This window comes from Chenopodium quinoa, unplaced genomic scaffold (genome assembly GCF_001683475.1).
Source record: "Chenopodium quinoa cultivar QQ74 unplaced genomic scaffold, ASM168347v1, whole genome shotgun sequence".
Lineage (NCBI taxonomy): Eukaryota > Viridiplantae > Streptophyta > Magnoliopsida > Caryophyllales > Amaranthaceae > Chenopodium > Chenopodium quinoa.
This window is the reverse complement of record NW_018745291.1, coordinates 802,820-819,341: the sequence shown is the minus strand read 5'-3', so window position 1 is coordinate 819,341 and position 16,522 is coordinate 802,820. Positions and strand designations below refer to the sequence as shown.

Below are 16,522 nucleotides of genomic sequence, written 5' to 3'. Positions count from 1 at the left end.
TTGGTAATGTTCTGCTGTGCAGCATCCCTACCATATTTATTTAGAGTCCTTTACCTGTCAACATTGTAGAGGTTTGATCGTGAGCAAGCTCGATCGTGTGGTTACGAGTTGTTGATCAAGATTATTAGTGTGTAGAGGATAAAAACCCTGTAACTGAAGGGGTTGACTGATTCATTCATGGAAACCCCACTACAATATTTGCTCAACAGAATTTGTAACCACTTGCTAGCTAGGGTTGATTGATTTGGGCATGTGACTCAGATTTTTGGGATCTTTTAATTGATCTTCATGCAGTTACTATGAATCAAGATATAGTACACAAGTACTGATAATTCTTAGGTAATACACAAGAACATTCAATTTTACAGCTCTTATCAAATTTTAAATACACCGAAACATGGTACTACTCTTAACGATTGTGTAAGTTCATTGCTAGCAAGGTGACTAAAAGAAGCGAAGAACATTGTATTTGGACTATGATTAAGGGCACATGCAATTGAAACCGCAACCATGTTAGTTACCGAACTATTTACTGTTAGACAGTTAGCCGGGCTCTTGAGATAATGAGGAAGAGTTTAACATTATGATATTATAAATATTACATTAGGCAAAAAAAAAAAATTCCTACAAAACCTATAGATGTGGTTTTTCAGCCAATGATGAGATGCTGTGTACAACGCTTGTTGCAAAACTTTAATCTAAAGCTGAAAGAAACTATAGCGCATACAAGAAATTTGCAATGGAAGTTACTAAAGTAAAGAATTGCTTAACATGACTAAAGTTGAGTACGTTACAGTTGGAGAAAATTTTTAGCCTAGAAAAACTAGAGATGTGGCTTTCAGCCAAACAGAGAAAGGCCAAATACAACAATCGTAGCATACACGCTGCAATCCATGAATAGTGAACCCGAGAGGTTCTTTAGAGTCAATCCCAGCTCTAACGCCCTCCCAGCGTCTTCAGCCCAAGCATACCCATCACCTAAAAGTGACGTTCTATCTTTATCACCTCGTAACACATTCTTCCGATTATCAGGTAGTAGTCTCCGGATGACAAGTGTTATATTGGTTATCAAAACGAGAAAGAGTGGTCGAAATAATAAGATCCCCCTAAATACCTTGCTGCCCACTATTGGAAATCCAGCGGATGACAGGACAACTAAGATTGCTATTGTTAGAGAACACAACAATCTATCATGCTCTGTCTCTGCTACAGCCACATTTACTTGCTGTGAAGTTACATTACTAATGGGGATCTGTTGGGCGACCCCTAGTGCAGCATCAAGCACTTTCTGAACTCCGGAAGAAGCTTCTCTTTTGCTGCTATCTTCAGATGCAGTTGCTCTTGGGGGTTCAGTTACTGGCTCAGATTTTCTTAACAAGGGTTCTTCTTTGTCTCGGCCACCTAATGCATCATCCTGATTGAAGTTTGAAGATTGATCGTGCATAAAGTATGAGGGTTTGTCTTCATCAGTTCGAGAGACTGCAAAACCAATCAATGAGCAACCCGTTAATAAGAACTTTCAACCATAAATAACAACATAATAATGACAGATTATCAAATATTAAGAGAACCTTGGAGGATTCAACATCGTAGAAGCTTCAGTGAATAGAAGAGCACCAAAAACAGTAATCACAAAGTCAATTAGTCCTTACTTATCAAGCGATGCTAGTCATAGGACTACTCGATACTAATAATGGCAACACAAGGACTTTGAAAGTTACTAGGCACCACATGCCACAGACATCATTATGCTTTCTCAGGTCCATTTTAAATATATGTCGCACTATATTCAACCTAAACCAGAATATTAAATTAATAATATGTGCAGTTGTGCACTAAAGTTTTCACAAGCCTTTATATTGCTCCAAATGGCTACAGTAACATGATTAAATCTAGCCTTCTTCTGCTCCTGCTTCTTCAACAAGTCAAACATAAACTATAAAGGTCTTCACCAGTACTTTAAATAGCCTAAGTTGACTATGGGAAAAACAATCCTTTACATAAACCACTGATTAATACGAAGTATAAACCAACACAACAAAATTGAAAAGGCCAGACAACAATCAAAACAGCAAACATTTACAGTTGTCATAACTCATAAGGAGCTATGGGGTTATGACAGAACTCTTGCTTCTCCCATTGTAAATTCAATGGCACTATAAACACACAGAGACTACTGTTAGAGATTCAAGATAAGCGACCGACAGTCATCTTAGTACCTTACACGTTACAGTGTTACACCCCTTGAATCTTGTAAACTTACAGATATACAATAGCATTCTATGCTGGCTTAAAATAAATCAAGAAGGTTGATTAGCTAAAATTCGGCCTCCAAAAGAGAATAATCTTAACTTCATTTCCCATAGCCATCATTACAAGTATAAGGTCCACTTCTTTGTTCAAACATTCAAACACGCACTCACACCCTCTGACCCCATATTCAAGAGAGGTCAGGGAAATTATTGAAGAAGAATTTTTCTTTTTCCAGAAAAGTATCAATCTAAAGGTAGGTTCCTTTCAGAGCTCAATAGTCACTCCACCCAAATTAAATAATTAGAGACAACAAAAAAGTGTGCTGCATTCCAAAGAAAATTGAACCCCAAAGGATCATTAAAGGTAAGCCTGTCATTGGCTAGGGATTCATTTTCAAATGAAACTATAAAAGTCCACACACCCCATCACCCCCAGAAAGAGAGAGGATTGCCATATCCTCCTGAACAACCAATGGCCCACATCCCACAGTGACAGCAAGTAGCTAACCATTTCATACCACTTTAGTATCATTCAGCAACAACCACAAATGCTGCTGTATTCTTGACAAATATCAGCATCAAAATGATCTGGTTACTTGACAGCCAACTTTGCAACCACTATCCTGAACAAATACCGGCTAAGATTAACCCTAAAGAGTGCTGTTATTAGCCTGTTCTGTCCCCATACATCTGCAAGCCTGTCATCCACACTCACCAATCTTACCAATCAGTCCGTCCATTATACAATAACAGTCCAATCTGATTTTTCAATCTGACTTTCCAGGTCAAACTATCAAAAAACTGTATATCTCTTTATAAGTATATAACAAGTTTTGAGATGTTAGCACTTCTAAATTGGTAACACAATTTTTTAATAATAATAATTATAAATAATTGAAAGAACTTTTGGGAGAAAATCATGTCACAGACTCGAGGTTGATTTGCTGTTGTAATAGGGTATAGAGGGATTACATAAGAGATGCTTACTTTTTTATCTTCATGAATGATAAAAAAAATTTTAAAAAAAATAATAATAATCCAAATAAGATCTTTTCTTAACATGTCATAACATTCAGATTTGATTTTATTAGGATTTATTGGTTTGCAAAAACGATCTCCATTTAGCAGTCCATGAGTCAAGTAGGGTGCAAATGCAAGCATAGAGCTCAAGAGCATACAACCCTTCAACTCTACATAACAGGATCCGGATGCCCTACCAATTCAATTTTTCAATCATTCCTTGCCATATAATGCATTTTCAATTTTTTTTGCAAAAACTAAAAGATTTGCTTTAATAGATACTATTAATAATGTTGGTTCAAACATAAAGCCTGAAAATACAATTAGGCATCTATTTACACCTCCCTCATCTGTCTTGGTTGGCCACATCAAAATACCTCCTGCTTCATACTTCATAATACCTCTTTTCATTGTTGATACATAAAGGACTTTGGCAACAGGCAAAAGTCAGTGAGTGCCTGAGTGGTGAAGTTATCACACATGATACATAAAGGACTTAAGCTTATAAGAGGAGGCTACAAACATACTCCCGAATCAAATTAATCAAGCAAAAGTCAGTGAGTGCCTGAGTGGTGAAGTTATCACACATGTGTAAAGGGAGAACAACCATGAAACTCTGCAATCATGGTACTGATCCATGCAGCGGTCTGCATCAACAGCATGCCAATGAAGATGTCGGCATAATCCAATAACATGTGCAAGAACAACGAAGAAAAGGTACCCTTAAGATCTGAAACATATAGGCCCTATTTTGATAAAGACAGGTTTAGCCAAATTTTGCAGGATTGCAGTAAAATGTCAGTCCACTAATAATGTCGTTTGGTAGTTTAGCTAATTGCAAGATATCCCTTATTTTTCACACAAGAGGATTATATTAAGGGTGCTGTAAATTATTAAAATCAAAAGTATAGCTAACTTTGCCAAAACTTATTGACAGAAGAACAATGAACAATAAATCATGTCAATGTTTTTACAATATACTCAAGCAGCTAACAGCTACATAGTATTTGACTATATGCTATCAATTAAAATTCACCAAACATCTTTATACAAACAAATTGGCTCGTCAAATTGGCTAAAGGAATTAACTGAAAGCTAATGAAATGAACTATCAGCTAGCCACTACCCACAAATTGCCAAAGAGGATCCAAATTCCCAAAGTAAATAGGCCAACTTATTTGAGCTCAATATTTGCATTTCAAACCCATACATCCCTACAGAGTACATTTCAATTCATCAACTACCAGCTAATGGAATGAACTACCAGCTAGGCACTATTCAAAAATTGCCAAATAGGATCTGAGTTCCTAAAAAAATGAGCTCAACTTTTGCATTTCAAAATCATACAACCCATTCAGATTACATCTAAATTCAAGCAGTTGAAGATTAAACATATAGCATCCCAAATCCACAAATCTCATCCACTAACAAAACTATATGCAGTATTATTTTTCCTGCCTCTTATGAAGACTACCCACAACAAAAGAGCTGCCAAAATGAACTCGAACGATACATTTACAACACTTCAACACCACATTAAATTGTTTAGCCACCCGCCTCTTATGTGCATACACTCAGTGATCTGGTTACGAAAGGAAAATAACGATTTCATCCTCATGTCCCCCACCTTGGACTAATGTCATAAACCCTGAAACACAAACTCTCATATGAATCTATCACCCTTTCCAAAACCTTATCCTTTGCTAGTAAATACTATGAATAACCTCTCTATATTTTGGTCCACCAAATAACAAAAGTGGAGGAAATTATCTTTCTTCCAATCCAAATAGATTTCCCTTCGCCCAATGAAGTTCAAGAGACAATACCAATAAGAGCTCCATGTCTTCGTCTTTTTAATCTCCAAGGTCGTACAACAGTTCCCCAACCACTATCCCTATTCTTCTACATGGTGCCCACTATCTCATCTTTTATTGACTTTTTACAACTTTTTCTTTTGTTTCTCTTTGCTAAAAATCCATAATTAGACCAATTCTTCATGAACATTTCCGGGGGGAAAAAAAAAAAAAAAAAAAAAAAAAGAAAGAAAAAATCCCCCATAGTACTAGTAATATTCCATGTGTAAATTCTCTATCCAAATATACTACTCCGTACTAGCTCAAATTTGAACTGTAAAAATTCTACGAAGTAATAATCTAATAAAATCCCAATAAAACTCGCCTATTTATTCCCCTTCATGCAAATCCGACCGTCAATTTAAAAATTAAAATCAACCCTAAAAACAACTAGACAAATTACAAGTCCAGTTCAATTTCTCATTCACGCCTAAAATATCCAATAAGTTCATCATGCCACAACTCAATTGCAAATAGATACAGTATTCAAAGCCCTAAATCATCTAAGAAAATCAAAATTGAATAATATAACCAATTGGATTTCCGACAATAATCAATTACAAAAAATAAGACGAATTAAAAAATTTCAGCAAATTAAGACGAAACTACCTGAAGGTTGATCAGAAGGAAGAACTGATTTGAGATCTTGATGATACTGTTGTTGAGGAACAAACGGTTGAGATGAATCGGAATCATTGGCATCAGATGAGAGACTAGGTTTTCGACCTGTGATGAGAGCTAGACGATCTTGTCCTCCTTGTAAAATACGACGTCGTCTTGCTTCTCTTCCAGTACTTGCCATCACACTTTATCTCTTATCTTAGAGCTTTGTCTCTCCCTCTTCAATGGCGGATGAAATTGATTGTTGCAGAAGCTTTCTGAGATTTCACTTGTTGAAGAAGAAGATAACGATGAATGTCTCTCACTTTCGAGTTGATTTTCGGAGGTTCGAAAATAATTGGAAAATGAATTTCCTTTTGTTTTCCTTCTTGACTTGTTTTTTTTTTCTTCCTAATTTACCCCTTGTAAAATTGAGAGAGCAAATGCAGTGCGATTAGTCGGATTCAATCTCAAGTCGGTAAACAATAAAACACTAGCTCGTGACTCGTGAGTACCACTTTTATGAAGAAAAAAAATAAAATTATACATGTACACATAGACTCGATATATTTAATTTATTTTGATCTCAACTCGTAAATTTGAGATAGCAAATGCAGTGCGATTAGTCGGATTCAATCTCAAGTCAATAAACACTAAAATACTAGCTCGTGACTCGTGAGTACCACTTTTATGAAAAAATAAAAAAATTATACATGCACACATAGACTCGATATATCTAATTTATTTTGATCTCAAGTAAATGTCCACTTAGACATTAGGCCATGACTCGTGAGTAAATTGCTCCACCCACATTAACAACAATACTTCGAATATATGGTGGATAATATTCCGAAGAAAAAAATTACAACATCGAATAGATTAATGCAACACAATCTAAGCTCGTGAGTACCACTTCAAGAAGCAAGATTATGCATGCAAAACTAGGCCCTAATTATTTTATATTTTTTTTTTTTATCTCAAGACAATGTCTGTTTAGTGTTTACTGTTTATAGTTTAGGCATTAGGACAAGATTCTTGAGTAAAACACTCCACCTATAGTTGCAACAAGACTTGGAATATATGTTGGATGATACAAAGCAGAATAATGACTAGATCAAAGATTATAATAATACAACATGATCTTATCAAAAGATAACTTTGATTAATATAAGAATAATCATCAGAGACGAGGTAAACTCAAGTTTTGGCTCAAAAATCACAATATGACATCTTATTATTTAAGGTTACAAATCACAATCTCACACCCACTTTTATGTCTCTCTTATGCGTTTTATGCATTTATAGTAGTGGTAGGGACTAGGGAGACAAATAAACAAAAGGTAGACTCAAAAGCTATTATTTGGATTGGGTTAGATAGTTAAAGCTTATCCCTTATTGTAAAGGTAGCCAATTAATTGGTTACGCTTGTACTTCTCTATTATGCGTTTTATTCCTTTTTAGTAATTGTTGAATACAGCTAAACAGTAGGTAGACCCAAAAGCTATTATTTGGATTAGGTTGGGAAGTTACACAGTCAAGCTTATTATGTTCTATTGTAGGGATAGTGGATATTAGGTTGGGAAGTTACACAGTCAAGCTTATTATGTTCTATTGTAGGGATAGTGGATAGCCTATTAATCGGTTATTAAGTAATCCATAATATCGTATAAGTTAATTTATATATTAATTGTGTAATACTCCGTAGTAGTTCGTATTTCTGTAAGCTTTGAATATAATTGCATACTCTGTAATAAATTATAGAAACTGTTGTGCCAATTACATTAAGTCATACTCTGTAATATTCTTTGTTGTAAGAATATTCCACATATATTTATATTACTGAATTTTAAGGAAGGTAGTAATGTAACATACTCCTTTTACGTTACGGTGTAATGTGTATGTCAGATTAATATGATTCAATAACTCTAAAAAATGGTTTCAGATTATATACCTTTATACCTTTTTTTTTTTGGACAAAATATGCCTCCATACTTGTATGTATCAATTGTCACAATAACTAACAAAATCTAATCATTAAAATCAAATATGACATGTATAAATGTCTTATTGACTTGTACACCAATTTTCCCTTAAATTTAATAATGGGACACTTTCAAATTTTTAATTATGTGGAGCATACGTAATAAATTACACCATCATTAGTGTTCTTGTGTTGCCTTAATGTCAACTATCAAATACTAAAGAACCATTTGATCACTAGCGTACCATTGATTTACAGTAAAACCATTTGATCTTTTACTTGACCAAATGCACAAAGAAAATAAATTCATCAATTTATGACATGAGTATGGTAAGATAAATTCTCACTTCATTCATACTAAATTAATACTTTGTTTAAACAAAATTAACACTCTTTTTTTATTTGAAACAAAACAAAATTAATACTTCCTACATTCTTTAATTGCATAATCCCTCCTTTGTAGGAAGTTGCAAAAATCAACCCCCCCCCCCCCACACGATGCAATTTATAGAGAGCTGCCCAGTTAAAGGAAAATGTTATCTTATTTTCGTGATATGACTTAACTATTGATAATTGAAGCATATTCTATTATTCGAGTGGATAAAATAATTGCATTTCATAAAGATAATGAACTTCAGCTTATACAAGATATCCTAACCAGTTGCTTTTCTGCAGTTACATCAAACGCGTACTCAAAAGTTCAATATGAATACATGGACTTGATATATACATTCCACCATGAGTACCAAAATGAAGCCATGTATCGACTTAGCACGTTACTTAAGCCAGTAGCATTTTTGAGTAGCTGTGAACATGCTCCAGAATCCACTTATGGTCACGCCAGTCAGGCCACACTGGTGGATACAGACACTTTCTAGAGATTAGATATATTAACAAAAGGCCAAAAACTTACCTATGCCAACTCTACAAGCATATTTAATCTACATTTCTCTTCAATACAAAACCCAGAGAAATAAACTATTTCTGTGTATCAGCATAGTTTTCAGCTGCTAATTTCATCCTCAGAATCAGCAACCTCAGATGGATCTCCCTCACCTGATGCATCACCACTCGAATTCTCGGGAGAGCTTTCATCTTCTGAATCAGGGACAACATAAGAATTCAAGGCACTGTTTAGTGTAGGCCTCTGCCTATATCGATTCTTAGCTTCTGGATTCCTGCCTTCATGAAGATTCTGACCAGAAATACAATCTGAATTCTTTTTCATCTGCAAGCCGGTAGCAACATTGTCTTTCTGTACTTGCGAAAGAACTTTATTATGCTTTGCTCCATCATGCTTGACATTTTCATGCTCAAAATCACTTGAATCGCTTTCACTATCACTAACTACCTCATTATCACTTTTGCCAGCAATGTCAGTACAATTTATATCCTTGCCCTTGTCACCGCCTTCACTTCGAAGGTCATCCTGCTCGTCATTTTCACTGCCTTCACCCTGTTGGTTATCCTCCTCATCATTTTCACTGCCTTCACCCTGTTGGTTATCCTCGTCATTTTCACTGCCTTCACCCTTTTGGTCATCTTCCTCGTCAATGTCACTACCTTTACTCAATTGGTCAATTTCCTCATCATTGGAATCCCCTTCACCCTGTCGGTCATTTTGCTTGTCCTTGGAAGTGGAAGCTGGAGATCCGTCAGCATGAGCATTATTTTGCAAATCTGCATCAGAAGCATCACCACTTTTCCCATGTTTGGGATGCATGGTGTCATTCCTTTCCACCTTTCTAACTTTCCCTTTCCTAAACAAAAAATATAGAGAATAAGCACTAGACTGAGAGTGCAGCCAGCTGACCACATTAATCAAAAGACCAAATCGCTAATGGAGAATCATTAAATACTACTCCCTCAATCCCTTTTTGTTTGCACCATGGGCCCACTTTTTGTGAGAGCTTTTCGGGTCAAATGGTGCAAACAACAAGGGACGGAGGGATTAATATGTATTCATACACAAAAACTTCCTGGGGAAAGATTAAGTAGGACAAAAATAATACCCAAGACCCCAGGTAATAAGTGACAGGATTGCCTAGAACTTGTATGTTATAATGTTCATTAATACTCAAAACATAGCCGTGCAAATGTCAATTAAAGTTGAAAATCCGTAGTTTTTACACAAAGATAATAATTACAAAGAAAAAGCAATAGCCAAAAGTGGCAGCACCAGTAAATAAACTAGTAGCCACCACTACCCAATCAAATTACAGAAATGTGTTTCTCTCATTCATTATTATTGAAAATAACATTTAAACAAAGCACATAAAGAAATGTAGAACTAATCAATAAACAAATTTTAAAGCCCATCAAAAATTTATTGAAAATGCAAATAAAATAGACAAACCCAAACATGCATGCAAAGAAATGTAGCACAGATCAAGGTGAATATACATCCTTTTGTCTATGCAATTATTCTTTTCCACTATTTAAGACGAGAGCAGAATTACATACTGATGCTAAAGGAATTATCACAATGCTCAATTGCCCGCACCAAGAGAGCCTTCATCATACGAAAGGACAAACAGAATAACTTACTCAGCATCCACCAGATATTTTTTAATTTTATTGATCAAAATAACAAATAAACAAAAAAAAACCTACCTTGTCTCTTTTATAGCCTCGTCAATTGTCCGGTCAAAATCATCTGCATACAATTAACACAAGAAACATATTAATACATCTTGATTTGACAAAAACAAAAACAGAAAAAAAACAGCCACAAGACAAAGGAGACTTGACAAACGCACGTATGGAGGCAGACTAGCAAGAACAGAACACCAGCAGTAACAAAGGAAGTACTCAAAAAATTTTGGAGACATTCAATAAGAAACCTAGCACTTTGGAAATGGCAGTCTTCAAACAGACAAACACCTATATTCTTCAAAATTACATTCACCTAACACATCTACATTCTTTAAAAGTGAAGTCGCCAAACACATATCTGGAAAAGGAAAAGGAAAAAAAAACTAAGAAAGCAGTCTAGGATAGACTTTGCTAATTTACGTAAAAGACTACTCATCATAACACTAGAAAACACCCTGAAAAAGGATGCTATGAACTGGACACTATTTTAGATGGCTACAATCCCTCAGGAATTTCCCAAAATACAGGCAACTTTGGCTTTCTCTTCATAAATTATTGACCATAGTGTAAATCAGAGAAAACATTGACAAGGACATTAAACATTTGATTGAAGGAATGTAAATGAAGTGGAGGAGCTGTTTGATGAAATTACAACATACATGTACTTGCTTAAGATTAAATGAAGTAGCATAACTACTTAAGCACCATCCCAAATTTCAAAGCAGTGAAACCTAACACTTTAAGACCATGAATAGGAAACAGAGATGAGAATGATGACAGCTAATGAGTGATGCCTTGACTGTAATAGTACTTTACTATGCCAATTTCAATTAACCAAACAAAGGGCAAATATGAAGAGAGAGATTAACAGAAAGGATATTTATTGATTTCCATACTCAGATCTATAATGATGATGGCATGGCAAAATCTATTACATTAACCATGACACTATATCTGTATTAGTAACCAGCTTTAATGCCAGTTGTCAGCCTAGCATGAACATCTTATGTACAGCTAATGACAGTTCCAGCAGAGGAGTTTTCACAGCATACCAAATGTATACTTCACAGGTCTGCGTGTGCGACAAGAACGGGTAACTCCAGCAGCATAGGAGTGACAACCACTCACATAAGCTTCCTCTCTCTGACGTCGCTTCAGATCCCTCTCTTTTTTCTACAAATGGCCATAAATAAATTAAGCATCCGCAAACTAAGAAAAAGTTCTGATCACTAGTTGAATCAAAAAGATATGGAATGCGAAAGCAACTTCCTTACCTTCTGCAATTTTTCAAGTACAGGAATAACTTCAGTTTCAATAGTCTCATGCACTGCTGCCTCAACTCCAACTTGGCAAGAAGAAAATCTCTCCTGCAAAAATTAGGAAGAAAAAAGTCAATTATCGTTCAGAGTGCAGCTGGCATGACTCATTGTAAAGACAAGCACAGTCATTAGCTTCCAATCATACGCACAGAGACTTTACGAAATTCATCAAGATTGGTAGCAAGAATCTCCCACTCTGAGTTGGTTTCTTTCAGATCTACACAGTTTTTACCCCTATGCTTCTGCTTCAACATGCCATTGTCCACTTCCATGTACAGTCTATGACCAATAACTGGATCCCCATCATACCTATCAGTAATAAAATCAAAGGTAGAATTATCAAACCCACGTAATGCTTAGAATTGCTTTACTGTTAACATACAGATAATTAATTACCAGTAAGAAACCCCATTTTTATCTTGAGCAATCTTATCTTTACGAAATTGAGATATTTGTGCCCCTTCCTTGAGTGCATCATTGATAAAAGAAGCCAGATCATCTTGCTATAAGCAAAGTAAACACTAAAATTTAGTGGCTTCAATTACATAAAAAAAAAAAAAAAAAATCTTAGTCTGAGACTCTGAGACATATTCAACAAGCAACAAAATTCATTCATTACTCTGAACAAGATTTAAGTTAAAAGACAGACTCATTGATACTGAAAAACCACGAAAAGAAAAATGGAAATCAACTAGCACTGCAATAATTGAGCAACTATGTTTTAATCATGGACTATCACATACAGCAAAATTTTCAAATAAATCGGAAGGTAAATAAAATCACCAATGCTCGGATTTCACACAATGCCTTTAACATCAGCAACCGCATTGTTGGATCAAGTTTCTTGTATCTGGATACTTCTTCTCTGCACAAGAAAATGCAGCACCTTAGCGATCAAACTTTCTCACAACAAAATTGGTCAATGTAAGAGTCAAAGTGAAGGAACAAACAATGATACCCTTTTGCTGCAACCAGAGGAACTTCGCCTTCAGCAACCTACTCCAAGGAAACCAGAAAGATATAGAAGATTTAATCAAGTTCATCAACCACATCAAAATATAAGTAAAGCTGTGCAGGCTTATGAAAACCTACCCAGGGCCACCATTCAGCTAGCTTTATACAAAGACTTTTCACCCAGTAATCAGGTTCAGACAATTTTTTGTTAACAGGTCGTATCCCCTGTAAAATATAACAGCAATGTTATAAAAAAAAATCATGACAATTGTTTGTTTAATCAATTGCATGACATGACACTTTAAGATCACAGCCGGTCTAATCAAATTACAAAAAGCAAAGTTCTTGATCAGTTATACAGTTGCTTGGTACCCTACATAGTTAATCACAATATTGAACCTCGAATATGTACTAGATTAACAGTAACAATTTAGCTACAAAAGAGCAATATATTCTACATTAACCATTACGCTTTAGCTACAAAAGAATTCAAGTTGATCATCCCAAGTGTAGAGGGTGGGGGACAATAAGAAGCCGCACTCCTTTCAAGAAAACTGAAAACGCATTATAAATCCAGATCAAATATTACATAACAAAATCATTTTGACAAAAACAGTTTTTTTTTCCACATGCAATAACCATAAGCTATGATATTTAGTTCTACAAAACACATAACTGGTTGCAAGGAAGTTCTGAGCTTTAAAGTTGCTGTTTAACTTTGGAATATTACACAAACACTACTTCACATAGAGTAACATATACTGCATATTCCCATTTTCTTTCTCTTACGGGGAACCTTATTCATAAAGGGCCTTGAGAGAGGACATCTAGAATAATTAAACTGTATTTGCTATCACAATATACATGTCACATACAAAGCTGAACGAAAGGGGCATCATCCATGTTCAAATAAGCATATGCAAGTAATTACAACTACTAAAAAAACCCTACACTTGATCTACCAAGTAACAATGTAATTTTTCAAACATCTATATTCATATTTCAACTTCCATCAAAGATGAAACACATATGACAGTTTTACAAGGAAACACGAAACCAAAGATTCACAGACCGAGAACAGGACATAATGACATTGATTAAAAACACTGGCATACATTCTAATCATTCTCATCTAAAAATTCTTTCTTAGACATTCAAAATATACTATTATTGCACCAAAATTGAAACAAATAGACGTTCATATAACAATTACTCCAAGTAAAATCAACGCCGCACACCCGCCCGCCGGCTCTCACACACAAACGCACACACAGCAAACAACTACCCGAGTAGACCCTAAAAAAAGCCACAAAAATCAGACAAAGTACTTTCAGAAATTGCTTAAATTTTCAGCTAAATGTAAGAGATTTAAGAAGCCAAAACAGAAGTTATACCTTAAGAAGCGCGATATGAAGCTTAGTAAGTGAAGAATTTGGATTAATCAAAGCATCTTCGATCTCTTCCGCTGACATTTTCGATTCCTTACCAATCAACGGCTCGAAAACCTTCCATTCCAAAAAAAATCAAAATCAAAAAACAAAAAAAATCTCAATCAAAACCAAAAACACGAAGAAAGCGAGATCTTACGCTGAAAAAATTAAGGACAGAAGCAAGCTCCCAACGACGACGAAGCTTACTTAGCGGTGATGAAGAATCTTCTCCAGATTCCTCCGAGTCTGGGTTACCGCCATGATTGTTGTTGTTGTTGTTGTCCGCCATTGTTGTAGGAGAGAGAAAGTGAAGGTTGAAGAGAGAGAAAGATGGCGAAATTTGGAAGAGGAAGATGAAAGAGTTTTCTTCTCCCGCCCAAATGAAATTAGTGTGAGATTTTGAGGGGGAAGTGTTTGAGATGCAACAGCAGTGGGGTACTGGGGTATATAAATAAGGGGGTTGTTCTTAATAAATTCTACTGCAAGATTGTTTTTAATAAATAAGGGGGATAACATTTTGAAAAACTAGGGTTATTTTTTGAGCAAAGGTTTTGGTCCTTTTTTAAAAATGTGGCAAGGATGATTTCCATTTTCCATGTAGGTTGATCTATTGAATTGTTGATGTAGATTTTTTTTATAACTTGACTTATTTTTTTCTTTGAGATAGAGTGGAAAAAAGAATAAATTTTATGGATACGTAATAATACTCCCTCTGTTCTTTTTGTTTGCCCTAATTTCCTTTTTATTAAGTCATCCCTTAAAAATTGCTCCATAATATTAATGTACATAGGGACTAGTACTTTATTCTCACAAAAATACTATAGGTCCCACCACTTTTCTCTCTCATCAATTCCACTCACCCAAAACTTCATAAAATGAAATATTTCTATGGGGCAAACAATTGGAGACGGAGGGAATATATGTTATGCTTGTCCAAATTTATCTCTCTTTCCCTCCTGCCTCCGCCCCATCTTCTCTTTACTCCACGTCACTTTATAATAATATTATTACCTACCCTCCTCGTAATATTTTTGAGGATTTCTCGGGCTATTATAGCTTAAATCCTAAAAGCATCAATAATGGGGGTTTCTTAGGTGGTTCTTAAGGAGGGAGAAAATTTAAGAAGGAAGAAATGAGTGTTTTTAGTTTGGAGATTGCAATTGGTGTTTTCGAAATAAGACACAACTCTTGTAAATAAGAGTTATATGATGACTACATTAAATAAAAAAAAAATAAAAATAAAAAAAAAAAACAAAAAAAAAAAACAAAAAAAAAAACGACATAAACAAGTAATCCGTACTACTATTGCTACATTTTGCATGTGATTGTATTAATAAAAAAAGGATTTTTTGATACTTATTACCTACAATAGTTGCTGTTTTAGGAATTACCACCTACAGTTTTTTTTTTTTTTTTTTTATAATTTTACCACCCACTTCCTTTTTTAAAAATATCAAAACTTCCCACCTACTTGGCTCCGAACTGAAGTGTGATGTCATGTGGGGTCCACTAACTACCTTCTCACCCTATTTCCCTCCTTTTCTTTATTTCTCTCTCGATTTCTCATTCCCTTATTTTGTACTCCTTTCGAAAATTGGGGAAAACTTCAAATTAAATTACATATTCAGGTTAATCATTTCACAAATTGAAGTTTTTCCCCAATTTTGAGAGGAGTACAATACAGGGGGATGAGAAATCGAGTGAGAAAGAAAGAAAGAAAGAAAGAAAGAAAGAAAGAAAGAAAGGGAAGGAAAAAGGGTGGGAAGGTAGTTAGTTGGCCCCACATGACGTCTCATTTGAGTTGAGAGCCAAGTAAATGGAAAGTTTTGATGTTTTAAAAAATAGTAGGTGGTAAAATTCAAAAAAAAAAAAATATTATAGGTGGTAATTGCTAAAATAACAACAATTATAGGTGGTAATTTTCAAAAAAATCCTAAAAAAAAATAAAATTGAAAAGCTGTACAAAACCTGCAAAAGTAACTTTTAGTAGGAGCTAATGCATTTTATTGGTTATATGAAGGGTGGGCATAAGGGGGAGATTAAGAACCATCATTTAAGACAATCCCTAGGCAGATTTGAGGTGAACAAATCTAAGGCTCGGTGCAAGGCGAACTCTTAAATTTGGGTCGTTTATCCCTAATTGGAAAAAAGATTGAGTTAAAAACACAAAACATTTGCTTTAGGCTAGCTAACGTGCGCAATAGCCATGTCCGGAAGTTCTTTCGGTCTGGCATTGTTGGTAGCGTTAATTAGGGAAAATACATACGTATATTTTTATGGTTATAAATGTCCACATGCTATTCTTTAGAGTTCAATTAAAAAAAAAATTAATGAAGACAAATATGTAAATAAACATTTTAAAGACATAATCGTCTCAACACTATTCATAAAAGTGTATTCATACTTTTAAAAAGGGTAAATGCGTAAATAAACATTTTTAGGCCAAAATAAGCTCAACAATACATAAGAGTTTATTCATACTTTTAAAAAGGTAGGGATGTATAACTACTTGATAAAA

At 34.8% G+C, this 16,522-nt stretch overlaps 2 protein-coding genes across 2 annotated transcripts; both read right to left on the bottom strand.

Moving 5' to 3' along the window:
- Positions 1-564: 564 nt before the first annotated feature.
- On the bottom strand, positions 565-6,219 carry LOC110712179. The gene is made up of 2 exons (XM_021890630.1): positions 5,735-6,219; positions 565-1,479 (listed from the first exon to the last, which is right to left on the bottom strand). Exons 1-2 carry the CDS (start codon positions 5,925-5,927, stop codon positions 839-841), a joined length of 834 nt encoding a protein of 277 aa, XP_021746322.1. The 5' UTR covers positions 5,928-6,219; the 3' UTR covers positions 565-838.
- A 2,089-nt stretch (positions 6,220-8,308) lies between these two features.
- On the bottom strand, positions 8,309-16,214 carry LOC110712221 (DDT domain-containing protein DDR4-like). The gene is made up of 11 exons (XM_021890680.1): positions 14,162-16,214; positions 13,969-14,079; positions 12,713-12,799; positions 12,579-12,616; positions 12,404-12,485; positions 12,017-12,123; positions 11,770-11,929; positions 11,576-11,668; positions 11,354-11,474; positions 10,320-10,362; positions 8,309-9,466 (listed from the first exon to the last, which is right to left on the bottom strand). Exons 1-11 carry the CDS (start codon positions 14,291-14,293, stop codon positions 8,710-8,712), a joined length of 1,731 nt encoding a protein of 576 aa, XP_021746372.1. The 5' UTR covers positions 14,294-16,214; the 3' UTR covers positions 8,309-8,709.
- Between the last annotated feature and the right edge of the window lie 308 nt (positions 16,215-16,522).

What these genes read in the sequence shown, in the direction of transcription:
- LOC110712221 (XM_021890680.1), bottom strand. Translation starts at nt 14,293, where the DNA reads ATGGCGGACAACAACAACAACAACAATCATGGCGGTAACCCAGACTCG. An exon ending in CTGTCCTTAATTTTTTCAGC is followed by an intron (nt 14,080 to 14,161) that starts GTAAGATCTCGC and finishes TTGGAATGGAAG; the next exon opens with GTTTTCGAGCCGTTGATTGG. An exon ending in ACCTGTGAAGTATACATTTG is followed by an intron (nt 10,363 to 11,353) that starts GTATGCTGTGAA and finishes AATTGTATGCAG; the next exon opens with ATGATTTTGACCGGACAATT.
- LOC110712179 (XM_021890630.1), bottom strand. Translation starts at nt 5,927, where the DNA reads ATGGCAAGTACTGGAAGAGAAGCAAGACGACGTCGTATTTTACAAGGA. An exon ending in TCCTTCTGATCAACCTTCAG is followed by an intron (nt 1,480 to 5,734) that starts GTAGTTTCGTCT and finishes TTGGTTTTGCAG; the next exon opens with TCTCTCGAACTGATGAAGAC.